The sequence below is a fragment of the Canis lupus genome, chromosome 16 (genome assembly GCF_011100685.1).
Source record: "Canis lupus familiaris isolate Mischka breed German Shepherd chromosome 16, alternate assembly UU_Cfam_GSD_1.0, whole genome shotgun sequence".
Taxonomy (NCBI): domain Eukaryota; kingdom Metazoa; phylum Chordata; class Mammalia; order Carnivora; family Canidae; genus Canis; species Canis lupus.
This window is the reverse complement of record NC_049237.1, coordinates 26,227,045-26,242,373: the sequence shown is the minus strand read 5'-3', so window position 1 is coordinate 26,242,373 and position 15,329 is coordinate 26,227,045. Positions and strand designations below refer to the sequence as shown.

At 36.1% G+C, this 15,329-nt stretch overlaps 1 protein-coding gene across 1 annotated transcript in view; it reads right to left on the bottom strand.

Moving 5' to 3' along the window:
• Window positions 1-15,329, bottom strand: part of LOC475575 (A disintegrin and metallopeptidase domain 3-like) — a 233,712-nt gene that overhangs the window by 61,707 nt on the left and 156,676 nt on the right. Inside the window, exons 11-12 of the mRNA XM_038559192.1 lie at window positions 2,485-2,561; window positions 1,841-2,015 (exon numbers count right to left, since the gene is read on the bottom strand). Of these exons, the coding sequence (XP_038415120.1) occupies window positions 1,841-2,015; window positions 2,485-2,561 (252 nt within the window). The remainder of the gene's footprint in view (window positions 1-1,840; window positions 2,016-2,484; window positions 2,562-15,329) is intronic.

Here is a 15,329-nt window from a genome sequence, read left to right as displayed (position 1 = left end):
TACTATCTTCCATCAAGATGAGATTAGAGTCTCTTTTTTCCACTTAATTGTGGTTTGTTTGTTTTTATATTAGGAAGAATGTTTCACATTAGGAAGAAATAGTTTTAGTAAAAAAAAAAAACCCTCAATTCTGTAGTTCTGGATTGGTATAGAATTACAGATTAGAAACTATTTTGCCTAAGTATTTGTGCCATCATCTTTCAATTTCAAGTATTGCTGTAGGAAAATTTCATGCCATTCTGCATCTTGATCATATATAAGAAACCAAAAATTTTAATATCAGTTCAGAAATTCACCTTAAGTAATTCTGAGAAGTTTTCTTAAATTGTTTTATGAGTTATTTGATTCAATTTGCTCTATTTATTGATATTGAAACTTCTACCACCAATATTGTTCTTTTAATTTCATTTCTTATCTCAAATTTCTGTCATTTGTCTTCTTTCTTTTTGTATAATTTCTGGAATTTAATCCTGTGAACTTTCTATTGAGCTTTTACATTTTTATTATCATACTTTTAATTTCCAACAACTGTTACTTACCTGCGGAATGGTATTTTTTAAATTACACTTCATTCTTATTTTGTGGATAAAATATTTTCTCTGTATCATTTTATTTTCTTCACCCTCTGTGTTCTTTGGTTCCTCAAACTTGAAAATTTGGATTTATTCATGTCTCTATCTTCCATGTTAAATTGTTTGATCATATGTCTAGTACCTCTTCATATTAACAATTGAACTTTTAATAGCTTATTTCAATATCTTTATGACTATATATGGAGTTTATGGGCTGTTGTGTTGTGTTTACAGAGAGTAATTTTGTCTGGGTTGGTTAGGAAAACCCTGCTGTTAATGTGGTTAGTTTTTATTATTTTGGCATGTCTGATTCCCTCCTGAAGAGGGGTCTTCCAATATACTTCTTAGAATGTGTAAGCCTGGCTCACAATATCCAGTGTGTCAAATTTAACTTAAGCACACAAGTCTTAGTATGGTACTCCTCCTCTATTAGGAAGTACAATGGGAAATATGTGCCTGGTATCTCCATTTCATAGGCTCCCCAAAGAAAACAGCCTTCATTGATCTGTCAGTCTACAACAGAGACAATTAGTTAAGAAAAGGAATGAAGGTTTCTACATAGTTATACAACTGCACTTACCTTTGGAAAATAACATTTTATCCATTCTTATTTTCCTTACAAATGCATATGCTTAATATTTTAATAGATGCTAACCCATATATTATCTAATTGTAAATTATAATAAGTGTAACATAATGTGTATTATCACCTTAATAGCAAAAAAATAAATTTCAAAGAAGTACATGTGGTTATATCACTTTTTTGTTTAAAAATATCTATGCACTTATACATCTAGATTTATAACTAGGTATATAAAAAGAATTGGAATAAATAATCCAAAATTCTAAGCACTATTTCTAGATGATGACCTTGGACAATTTCTTCTTTCCCTTCTAATTTTATTTTTTTTAATCAAACTAATAAAGAAAACATGTATTGTCAAGGAAATGCAGACAAACTAAAAATAAGTAAATATGGATATCATTATATTTTAGCATGCAAATTTGGTAACAATGAACCTATGTTTATATGCATAAAAACACTTTCAATTAAGGAAATGTGAGTACTTTGATTTTTAACTTATGTGAGATTATATCTATTACAGTTTCTAAATACTGTATGACTAAATATAAAAACATATTTAAAATAAAGATCTTACAACAGAAGTTCAATATCTGTTAAATTTTTCCCAAATATAGCACATTTAAACATAAATAAATTTATTAGAAATAACACAAATTAAGATTTCATAAGAGGGGTTACTTACTTCTGATTTCACAAGAATCTTGTAGGACTTTTGTACCAATTGGGGCATAGGATTTTTGTGTAAGAGAGAAAAATCAATTTTATCATTATTTATTTGATAAAGCATATGCTCATATGCAGCTGTAGAGTCCACTGGCTCAATGCCATAACTGACATTCTCCAACTGCAATAATCCCCTACACATTTAAATACATAAAAAAGAAATAAAAAGATAATTAATATATATTCCCACAGAGAATATAAATCACCATTAAATAAGAATATTTTATAAAAATTTAATAGTGGTCTTTGTAGTTTAGCATCTAAGAACCATCCTTTCTTACATGGATAAGCTTTCAAATCTAATTTTATATCTTTTCTGTCTATTATGTTACTTAGGATTCATTGTGTTTTTAGTATGACTGAGGAATGTGAATACTCCTCATACCAGGGTTTTTTTTTCCTGCATAAATTTTATGACTGCAAGCCTGGGATGGAGACAAGAGATAGAAAAAATGATAGGAGGAGGAAGAAAAGAAAGTATATGAGTAAAAACACAATCAAACTCTATTTTCTTTGCCTTCACTCTATCCTTCAAGATATTTCTAAAAATTAAAGAGTCACACAAGATTTTCAATCATGTACATCTCTGGAATATGCCATTACCTAAGTCCAGAACAGGTGCTAAGTGTCACAGCTGATTTTGGAACTTCTGCAGCATATCCTTGATAAAAGCAATGGCCCTAAACAGGAGTATATGAAGATACATTCATGAATGATTTTATATAAAGTTTTTGGTTTATCTTTTCTTCCTAAACATCATCAAACGTTCAGATTTAGTCATTACCATAATATTATTCACCAGGGATTCCATTGCCTTGTTATCTACTTAAAATCTCTTTCTCTTAACCCTCTTTTACCTAAAAATGATTATGACTTCTGTTCTCCCACAAAATAATTCTTGCTATAATTCTAAATTTTTGATGAACAACTTTCTTATCTATGTCTTTTCTTTCTCAGCCATACTTTTTCTTCTTTATTTTTCTAACTTGTAAAGTTTTATTCAAATATGGTCATTGCAGTTTTAATCTTTACCCTGTTCTATTACCTTAGTTTATTTTACAGACTTATGTTTAATGACTCAGTTGGATTTTTTCCTTTTGTTAGGTTATTTAATTTTTTTTATTTGACATTTCCTGAATACATAATCTATAACTGCTAACTCAATGTAAATAATATTAATTTGACTTCAAATGTGAACATATCACTTTTTTCTAAGTTACCCAAAAGTATCTTAATTGATATTTCCTCATTTTTATTTCTCTTTAATATCTCATCATATCATTTAATTTATTTAATATCTTACCATCATTAGTTCAAGCTCTCCTCCCCATGGACTTTTGCAGCATTAGTTTCCCCAGGTTCTCCCCTAATATTCTCATTCAGTGAATATTCCCTTTTCTTCCCTTAAAAATCTAGTGACATCTATAATCAATCCTGTTGCTTTGTTAATGATATGCTATTAAAACTTCAGTGTCATCATATTCTCTTTTATGAATTTGTTTATATGTTATTAGCTGCCAGACATACATCTCTATCAGTAACCATTCACTTTTCCTCAAAACTAGGCTTAACTCCTATCCTCCACCCACTGACAGTGGCAAGGCCTACCCTGCCCCACACCAAGAAATAGTAGCAGCCACCTTTGTCTGCACTAGTTCTAGCAGACTGTACCACAAGCCCTTCACAAAAAGGTATAAGGTGAACCATGCCCCAATCCTCTGTCCAGCATCAGACAGTAGTTAAGTCTCTGTAGCTCCTGGCCTTGTGCCAGGGGGAGAAAATGAGCCTCATAAGATAATTCTCAACATTCCCAACACAAAAAGTGACACAGGTAGGAACTGTCCTTACCCAAGGGCACTAACAGGGAGTGAGAAGTGTACTGATAGGGTTAGAGAAGAGCCAGAATAAATGTTATCTATCCCATGGGACCTTCATCAGCCAGCCCCACCTCGCAATACAAAGTGGCCCAGGACAGTACCTTTTACCACTATAGCCTGCATCAGCAGAGATCCAGCAGGAGCTTAAGAGCCAAAAGAATGAATCACAATAGAATAACATTAAAAGTCCCCCACAAAAAAGAGAAATTGCCTTTGGTACAGTAAATCACAACAAACCTAAACTTAACCTGGGTTACTTGCTTTTAAAAAGAGTTGAATGTTGAGTATACAGCCAAAAGTCATACACTATACCAAGAACCAAGAAAATCACAAGAATGAGAAAAGAAAGCCACCTGTTAACAATATTGAGATAAGCCACATGATGGAACTAACAAAGATTTTAAAGTAGCTGTGATACTATTGCTTCAGCAACCAATTACAAATAATCTTTTAAAAGCTAAAGAACAGAACTAGAAGCCATAAAAACATATTAAAATATTAGAACTAAAAATATATAATAAACAAACCTGCAGAAAAAAACATATTTGATAGGCTCTTAAGTAAAGTGGAGACAGCAAAGTGGAGACAGCAACCAGTGAACTTGAGAACAGATCAACAGAATTTACTCAATATATAACACAGAAAAATGAACAAAGAAAGAAAGAAAATAAGAAAATGAATAAAGCCTCAAGAACCTGTGGTACAATAACAAAAGATCTAAAATACATATCAGAATCTGACAAGAACAGAAAGAATTTGGAGCTAAAAAGTATCAAAGAATTAAAGGCTAAAACTATGGTCAGGAAGATAATGGAGGAGGAATCCTTGAATCCTCTCTTCCCTAAAAAACAAATTCAGCAACAATTCACAGACAAATTTCCTTTATAAGGAATCAGAAACTAATTGAAAGGTCCTGCACACTCTGGGAGAATGTCAAATAAGACTTACCAAACCAAGATGGAGGCTTGGTAGACCCTTTCTTTTTTTTTTTTTTTTAATTTTTATTTATTTATGATAGTTACAGAGAGAGAGAGAGGGAGGCAGAGACACAGGCAGAGGGAGAAGCAGGCTCCATGCACCGGAAGCCCAATGTGGGATTCGATCCCGGGTCTCCGGGATCACGCCCTGGGCCAAAGGCAGGCGCCAAACCACTGCGCCACCCAGGGATCCCTTGGTAGACCCTTTCAATGGGGACACTGCCTCGGACCATTACCATATGGTCACAAAAAGACCCTCAGGCTGTCAGCTTGACCCAGACCATGAGAAGGGTTTTTCCATATATCTAGTGCCCCAATTTTTCTGAAGGGGCTAGTCAAAGAACTATGTCCTATTTCACTTGTCTTGAAGCTCTAATGGGTTCAGCACAAACTAGCCACCCAGGCAAAAATGGAGATAGTGACTTGGGCTAGTAGACACTATTGATTTTTTTCCCCCATGTTACCACTAAACACAGAGTAAATGGACAAAAAGATACCAGCTCTGCTTCTCCTTGGAGATGGAAAAAGTTGATCCATGTGTGCAGTTTTCCTACCTCACCAAAACAGCCCAAAGAATCAGCAGCGGTCTCCCAATGCTGGAGCACAGATGGGCCAACCACAATATAATTGCCAGGGTGAGAATAGAGGCAGCAGCTTGTGAGGGTAAATGCTACTAATCCCCTCGCCTCACCAACACAAACAGAGCAGGAAAAAGACACAGATGCATGTTTCCCCTTTGAGAGATATAAAGATTTGGTGGAGGCCTCCAAAATCATTGGCCAGGATGACTTGTTGGGATCCTTTTCTGTACAAGGTCAGTCAGTAAAGACTGAAAGTAGCAACTAGTTTTTTCTAATGAGCAGATACCAAAGCAGAGTCAAGTAAAATGAAGAATCAGAAAAAGAAGTTTCAAAGAAAGGAAGAAGATATAGCCAGAAACTGATCTTAATGAAGTTAAATTAATTATCTCACAGAGAATTAAAAATGCTGAGTTCAAGAGAACAATGCATGAACAAAGTGAGAATTAAAAAAAAAAGAGATAGAAAACATTTTCTTAAACTATGAAACAGAGGACATAATTGAGATGGAGGAGGAGGGGCCCCTACGCTGGTCTTTTTCCTCAAACATAGCTGGATAAATATCAAATCATTCTGAACACCTAAAAAATCAATCTGAGAACTGAGAGAACAAACTTCATATCCATGGGTAGAGAAATGATCACATCATGGCAAGTAGGAGCTGCAGAGAGTTGATTTGGGAGAGAAAAGAACTGCAAGTGCTATAAAGGGGAGGGAGCCCTGATCACAGAAAGAGACATGAGAGATAGAGAGTGAAAAGATATAGAGATGAATGAGTGAAAGTGTGAACAGGGGATTGCACAAGAAAAACTGCCCCAATACTATTGACTGTAAAAGGAGAAGGGCTGACTACTGACTACTGCAAGATTTTATAAGCAGCAGAGCTCAAAGCCTGAGGTTTTAGAAATCTATGCCATTTCTAGGGTCCTGCCTGGTGGGCTTAGTGGTGATCCAGTGGGGCAGGGGCACAGGAGAAGGCAGAGTATTCTGAAGATCCTGTGGCCTGAACGATGAGAGACAGTTCCCCTTCTTGGAGTGCATTTCAGAGTGGTGGCATGGCCTCTCCAAGGACAAAAGAGTTAGTGGTGCCACCATACTGCCTTGTTCACTAGCATAGGAACAGAGACACCTGTTGAGGGCAGCAAACCTTGACTATACCATAAACTTCAAACTGCTGCGTGGTCATATGACTGATTTTCTGAGACAACTGGCAATGGCTAGAGTGTGGTAAGACCCCCAGAGGATCAGCATGGGTCACCACCACACAGTTCCCTAAATTTGGAGTTTTGAAACCTAGTTGAGTGCCTGAGTTAAACAGAGGAGTACTGTGCCACCAGATGGCAGATAGTTTGAAAACAGACAGGGTGAAGGTAGGGATCTGATGGAAGAAGGGGACACAAGAAGTGTGAAAGTTTGCTCTTCTGCAAGGGCTTCCTGAAGAGTGGCAGGCATGAACTACCCACCGCAGGGAGGAGAGGGCAGGGTGATGCTATCTCTCTCCCTACCCCTATCAGCATTGACCAACTTCAGTGAGCAACACAGCATGCCCTCAGTGGAGGCCAGGGCTGCTTACACTAAGCCCCACCCCCACATATATGCCCTGAAAGTATACCTCCACTAGAGTAAGTCAGCCTGAGAATCAGTGCAGCAGGCCCCTCCCCAAGACCAGCAGAAACTCCTTGCAGACACTATGTCTACTGATCACACAGCACTGCAAAACTTCAGCTTTAGTAGAACTAGGATAAACTTCTTTTAACAAGCAGACCAAAACACACTGAGTTGAAACTCGCCACATAGTGGACAAAGTCCAAACACTTGCCACTTTAGGCAAGGAGAAACTCTGCAGAGGACTGACCTGAGGGAAGGAGCAGCCAAAACACAACAGCAGAGTGTACACTCTGAAACACCTTCTAAAGCACCAGGCCCAATATATTACAGGAAATTTTCCTTAGTATAGCCATTACACTCAGGAGCAGGAATATACGAGGCTTTCCTAACAACCAAACAAAAAATTTAGTGACCTAGACAAATCGACAAGATGGAGGAATTCACCACAAAAAAATAAAGAACAGGAAAAAATAAAGGACTCATTCTTATGTATATCAAAACTGATACAAGTAAGATGCCTGAATCAGAATTTAAAACAACAATAATAAGGATACTAGCTGGGGTTGATAAAAGCATAGAGGACACTAAAGAATCCCTGACTACAGAGATACTAGTCAGGCCAAAATAAAAAATGCTATAACTGAGATACAAAAGTTACCGGATGCAATAACAACAAGGATAGATGAAGAAGAGGAACAAATCAGTGACATAGAAGATAAAATTATACAAAATAATGAAGCTGAAAAGAAGAAAGAAAAATTTTTGGAATATGAATGTAGATTAGGGAACTCAGCAATGCCTTAAAGTATAATATTCAATATCAGAGGCATCCCAGAAGAGGGGGAAATGGTGTTTTGTTTTGTTTTGTTTTGTTTTGACAAATGATAGCTGAGACCTTCCCTAAACAGGAGAAGGAAACACATCAAAATTCGAGAGGAACAGAGAATTTCCATCAAATTCAACAAAAGCCAGCCCATATTAAGACATATCATAGTCAAATTCACAAAATATGCAGACAAGGAAAGAATCCAGAAAGCAGCAAGGGAAAAAAGTCCTTAACCTACAAGGAAAGACATATCAGGTTTGTAGCAGATCTAACCACAGAAATGTAGCAGGCTAGAAAAGAGTGTCAGGATATATTCAATGTGCTGAATGGAAAATATATGCAGCCAAGAATACTTTATCCAGGAAGGCTGTCATTCAGAATAAGAGGAGAGATAAAGATATTCCCAGACAAACCAAAACTAAAGGAGTTTGTGACCACTAAACCAGCCCTTAAAGAGGACACTTTGAGTGGGAAAGAAAGACAAAAAAGCAACAAAGACTAGAATGGAACAGAGAACATCATGAGAGACACCAAAATTATAGGCAACAAATGGCACTAATAATGTCTATCAATAATTACTCTGAATGTAAATTGATTAAATGTTCCAACAGAAGACACAGGGTATCAGAATGGGTTTAAAAAAAAAAAAAAAGAAAACCCATGACCAATCTGTATGCCACCTACAAGAGACTCATGTTAGACCTAAAGACCCCTGCAGATTGAAAGTGAGGGGACGGAGGATCGTCTATTAAGCTAATGGATATCAAAAGAAACCTGGAGTAGCCATACTTATATCAGAAAAAAATAGATTTTAAAACCAAACTTGTAATAAGAGACAAAGAAAGGTACAATATCATAATTAAGGGTTCTATACATTAAGCACTAACAACTGTAAATATATATGCCCCCTACTTGAGAGCACCCAAATATATATATAAATCAATTAATAACAGATGTACATAAACTCATTGATAATAATACAATGATAGTAGGGGATTATAACACCACACTTACAGCCAACAGACAGATCATCTAAGCAGAAAATCAACAAGGAAACGTCTTTGAATGACACACTGGACCAGATGGACTTAACAGATATACTCAGAACATTTCACCCTAAAGCACTTTTTTGAGTGCACATGGAATATTCTCCAGAATATATCACACACTGGGTCACAAATCAGCACTCAACAAGTACAAAAATATTGAGATCATACCATGGATAGTTTCATACCATAACACTATGAACCTTGAAGTCAACCACAAGAAAAAAATTGGAAAGACCAGAAATACATGGATATTAAAGAATACTAAGGTTAAAGAATTAATGAGTTAACCAGGAAATTAAAGGATAAATAAAAAAAAATACATGGAAACAAATGAAAATGGAAACACAACAGTGCAAAACTTCTGGGATGCAGCAAAGACTATCATAAGATGAAAGTATATTGCAATACAGGTCTACCTCAAGAAGCAAGAAAGTCTCAAATATACAACCTAACCTTCTACCTACAGGAGCTAGAAAAGGAACAGCAAATAAAGCCTAAAGCCAGCAGAAGAAGGGAAATAATAAAGATTAGAACAGAAATAAATGATAAAAAAACAACAACAGTAGAACAGATAAACTAAACTAAGAACTGGCTCTTTGAAAGAATTAATAAAATTGATAAAAACCCTACTTAGACTTATCAAAAAGAAAAGAGAAAGGAACCAAATAAGTAAAATCATGAATGAAATGGAGAGATCACAAATACCACAGAAATGCAAGCAATTATAATAGAACATTATGAAAAAAATGTATGCCAACAAACTGGGCAATCTGGAAGAAATGGATAAATTCACAGAAACATGCAACCTATCAAAACTGGAACAGGAAAAAATAGAAAATTTAAACAGACTCATAACCACAAAAAAAATAGAATCAATAATCAAAAATCTCCCAAAATACAAAAGTTCAGGGCCAGATGGCTTCCCAGGGAAATACTAGTCATTTATAGAAGAGTTCTATCTATTCTTCTCAAACTGTTCCAAAAAATAGAGAAGGAAGAAAACTTCCAAACTCATTCTACAAAACTAGCATTAACTTGATTCCAAAACTAGACAAAGATTCCACTGAAAAGGAGAATTACAAGTCAATATCCTTAATGAACATGGATGCAAAAATTCTCAACAAGATACCAGCAAATTGAATCTAACAATGTGTTATAATTATTCACCATGGGATGTCTAGCTTGCTCAGTTAAGTGAAGCAACTACACTTGATTTCAGCTCAGGTAATGGTCTCAAGATCATGAGATCAAGTCCTGTGCTGGGCTTTGGGTTGGGTATAAAGCCTGCTTGGGACTCTCTCCCTCCTTTTTCCTCCGCGCCCCCCCCCCACTAGCTCTCTCTCAAAAGAAAAATTATTCTCATGATCAAGTGAGATTTATTCTTGGGCTGTAGGGGTGGTTCAATATTCACAAAACAAAGAATGTAAAACATCACATTAATAAAAGAATGGATAGAACCATATGACCCTCTCAATAGATGCAGAAAAAGCATTTGAAAAAATACAGCATCCATTCTTAAATAAAACCCTTGAAAAAGTAGGCATAGATGGAACATACCTCAACATCATAAAAGCCACATACAAAAGATCCACATCAATATTATCCTCAATGGGGAAAAACTGAGAGCTTTTCTCCTAAGGCCAGGAACATGACAGACATGTCCACTCTCACCATTGTTATTTAGGATAGTACTGGAAGTCTTAGCCTCACCAATAAGACCATAAAAAGAAATAGAAGGCATCCAAATTAGCAAAGAAGTCAAACTTTCACTATTTATGTATGACATGATACTCTATGTAGAAAACCTGAAAGACTCAACCAAAAAATTGCTAGAACTAATACATGAATTCAGCAGTCACAGGATATAAAAATCAATGTACAGAAATCTGTTGCATTTCTATACATCAGTAATGAGGCAGCAGAAAAAGAAATAGAGGAATTGATCTCATTTATAATTGCACCAAAAGACCATAAAATACCTAACCTAAGAGGTAAAAGATCTGTACTCTGAAAACTATTGAACACTGAAGAAAGGAACTGAAAGAACACAAGAAATGGAAAACATTCCATGTTCATGGGTCGGAAGAACCAATATTGTTAAAATGTCTATACTACCTGGAGCACCTGGATGGCTCAATCAGTTAAGCATCCAACCCGAATTCATCTCAGGTCATGATCTCAGGGTTTTGGGATCAAGCCCCACATTGGGCCCTGTGCTTATCAGGGACTCTGCTTGAAATTCTCTAACTCTCCCTCTTCTTCTCTCCCCCCTCTGCTGTCTCTCTCCTCCCTTTTGCACTCTGTGTCTCTAAAATAAGTTTAAAACTCTTTTTTAAAAATGTGTATACTACCCAAGACAAGCAATTCCTATCAAAATGCCAATATTTTTCACAGCGCTAGACCAAACAATCCTAAAATTTGTATGGAATGACAAAAGACCCCATATAGCCAAAGCAACCCTGAAAAAGAAAAGCAAAGCTGGAGGCATCATGATTCCAGACTTCAAGCTATATTACAAAGCTGTGATCATCAAGACAGGATAGTACTGGCATAAAGACAGACACATAGTCATGCTAGTTGGCTCAGTCTGCCTTCAGCTCAGGTCATGATCCCAAGGTCCTGGGATTGAGCCCTGCATTGGGTTCCCTGTTCTGTGGGGGGTCTGCTTCTCCCCCTCCCTCTGCCTGCTGCTCCCCCTTGCTTGTGCACTCTCTCTCTCTCTCTCTGCCAAATAAATACATGGAATCTTTAGAGAAACAGACTCATAGATCAATGGAACAGAATAGAGAAGCCAGAAATGTAACCACAACTATATTGTCAACTAATCTTTGACAAAGCAGGAATAAAAGTCTTTTCCCAATTAAAAAAAAAGTCTCTTCAACAAGTGGTATTGGAAAAACTGGACAGTACCCTGCAAAAGAAACTAGAACACTTTCTAACACTATAAACAAAACTAATTCAAAATGGATGAAAGACCTAAATGTGAGACAAGAAACCATCAAAATCCTAGAGGAGATCACAGGCAGAAGCCTCTTTAACATTGACCACAGCAACTTCTTACTATACACATCTCTGGAGGAAAGGGAAACAAAAGTAAAAATGAACTATGGGAGCTTCATCAAGATAAAAAGTTTCTGCACAGTGAAGGAGACAATCAACAAAACTAAAAGGCAGCCTATGAAATGGAAGAATATATTGGCAAATAGTGTATCTGATAAAGGGTTAGTATTCAAAATATAAAGAATTTATCAAACTCAACACCAAAACCCAAACCAATTACAAAATGGAGAGAAGACTTGAATAGACTTCTTCCAAAGAAGATATCCAGATGGCTTATAGAAACATGAAAATATGCTCAACATCACTCAGCATCAGGAAAATACAAATCAAAACCACAATGAAATGCCAGGAAACAAAAGATGTTGGCAACGATGCAGAGAAAAGGGAAACCTCTTGCACTGGTGGTAGGAATGCAAACTGGTGCAACCACTCGGGAAAACTGTATGGAGGTTCCTCAAAAAGTTAAAAATAGAACTACTCTATGATCCAAGAATTGTACTATCAGTTATTTACGCAAAAGATACAAAAATACAGATTTGAAGGGGGTACATGCACCATTGATGTTTATAGCGGCATTATCAACAATAGCCAAACTATGGAAAGAGCCCAAACGTCCATCAGCTGATGAATGGATAACAAGAAGGTATATATATATAGATATAGATGATACAGATATAGATACATGTCTATATCTATAGATACATCGTGGGTTATTACTCAGCTATCAAAAAGAATGAAATGTTGCCATTTGCAATGATGTAGATGGAGCTAGAGTCTATTATGCTAAGTAAGATACATCAGTAAGAAAAAGACAAATACATATGATTTCACTCATATATGGAATATAAAAAACAAAGCAGATGAACATTTGGGAAAGGGAAAAAAGGAGAGAGAATAAAAAAGACATAAGAGTCTTGTTTTTCATAAGAGACTCTTAATGATAGAGAACAAATTGAGGGTTGATGGAGGGGAAGTGGGTAGGGGATGGGCTAAATGGGTGATTTAGATTAGGGAGAACACATGCTATAATGATTACTGGGTGTTATATATATGTGATGAACCACTAAATTCTCCTGCAACTGATATTACATTTTATGTTAACTAGAATTTAAATTAAAACTTGAAAAAATAAAGTACCAAATAGCAAGCACAGAGCTGAAAAATAACTGAACTGAAAAATACACTAGAAAGTTTCAATAGCAGACTAGATTAACATTAAGAAAAAATAACTGACCTCAAAGACAGGTCAGAGAAGCAAAAAGAAAAGTGACTGAAACAGTGAAAAAAGCTTAAGGTACTTGTGGAACATTATCAAGAGGAACAATATCCACATAATAGAAGTCTCAGAAGGCAAAGAGAGAGAAGGGAGGAATAATGTGATATGATAAAGGAGTTAGCTAGTGCTATAATGATAATCATACTGAAATATATAAATATCAAATCAACACACTGTATACCTTAAACTTACATAATGTTATGCCAATTATATCTTTTTTTTAAAGATTTATTTATTTATTTATTTATTTATTTATTTATTTATTTATTTATTTATTCAGAGAGAGAGGCAGAGACACAGGCAGGGAGAAGCAGGCTACATGCAGGGAGCCCGACATGGGACTCGATCCTGGGTCTCCAGGATCACATCCCAGGCTGCAGGCGCTAAACCGCTGTGCCACCAGGGCTGCCAACCAATTATATCTTAATTGAAAAAAACAGAAAGCTTATTCAAATAAATTATGGCTTGAAAATCCCCAAACATGGGGAACCCTGGGTGGCTCAGCAGTTTGGCACCTGCCTTTGGCCCAGGGCGCGATCCTGGAGTCCCAGGATCGAATTCGGCGTCAGGCTCCCAACATGGAGCCTGTTTCTCCATCCTGCTGTGTCTCTGCCTCTCTCTATCATAATAAATAAATAAATAAATAAATAAATAAATAAATAAATAAATAAATCTTTAAAGAAAAAAAAAGAAAATCGCCAAACATATAGAAGAAAATTAATATCCAGATCCAAGAAGTTCAAAAGACACCAAATAATATGTTCCTAAAGAAATGTACATTGAGATATATTATAATTAAATTATCAAAAGTGAAATATAAAGAGAAAATTTTGAGAGCAACAGGAGAAAAGTGGTTTATCATATATAATGGAACACCATTAAGTTTAGATTTTTCAGCAGAAACCTTGCAAGCCAGAAGGCAGTGAGATAGTAGATTCAAAGTACTCAGAGGAAAAAAGTCAACCAAAAATATTGTATCCTGCCAAACTGAAGAATGAATCAGAGACTTCTAGTTTCTGGTTCTGCATGTAAGGAGCTTAGAAGTCACCACTCTACCCTAACAGCATGTAAAATGTTAATTATACTGAAAAATCAACAAGTCTTCTTGGATCTGTAAGAGAGGAAGGACACAGGGAAAATCAGACTCCAGGATTGGAGAGAACACAGGGAGTTGCAACTTACTGAAGTAGAGAATCAGTGAAAACTGCTGCTGGAGCCAGAACCAAAGCATGTGATCCTGATTATAATTTATGAAATGCTAGAATATGGACAATGCTAGAATAATGCTCCAGAGAACTCATGAGGGTGGCCCACAGTTTTGTGAATTTACCTACAGGAGCTTGACAATGATGCCATAGTAAATATCAGAAAAACTCCTCATACTTTGAGCAATGGGAGGGGGGGAAACATTCTTAAATACATCAGAGCACTCTCTTCTTAACAGAACCTGGATTGAGGTGAAATAAAACTGAGAAACACCTGTGAAGTTCATAGTTCAGAGGCATAGGTTTACTACAAAACTGAGACTTAATCATAAAACTGTAGAACACCTCGTTTCTCCTGACACCTCACCAGTACATTACAAAAGATTTATTCATAGCATCCCCTTTACCCATTACGTCATATCCAACTATTAAGAAAAAGATTACAGGGCATGCCAAAATTCAAAAAACAATTTGGAGAGAGAGAGCAAGCATCAGAATGGCAACGATAGGGATCCCTGGGTGGTGCAGCGGTTTAGCACCTGCCTTTGGCCTAGGGCGCGATCCTGGAGACCCGGATCGAATCCCACGTCGGGCTCCCAGTGCATGGAGCCTGCTTCTCCCTCTGCCTATGTCTCTGCCTCTCTCTCTCTCTCTCTCTGTGTGACTATCATTAAAAAAAAAAAAAAAAAAAAAGAATGGCAACGATATTTCAATTGTTAGCCTGGAAATTTAAAACAACCATGATTATATGATGCTAAGGACTCTGATGGATAAAGTAGACATCAAGCAAGAACAGATGAGGAGATGTATTCAGAGAGATGAAAATTCTAAGGATGGATAGATAAATAAATAAATAAATAAATAAATAAATAAATAAATAAATAAATAACTCTAGAGATTAAAAAATGTTAAGAGAAATGAAAAATGCCTTTGATGGCTCACCAGTAGACTGGGCATGGCTAAAGAAAGAATCTCTGAGCTTGAGACTATTA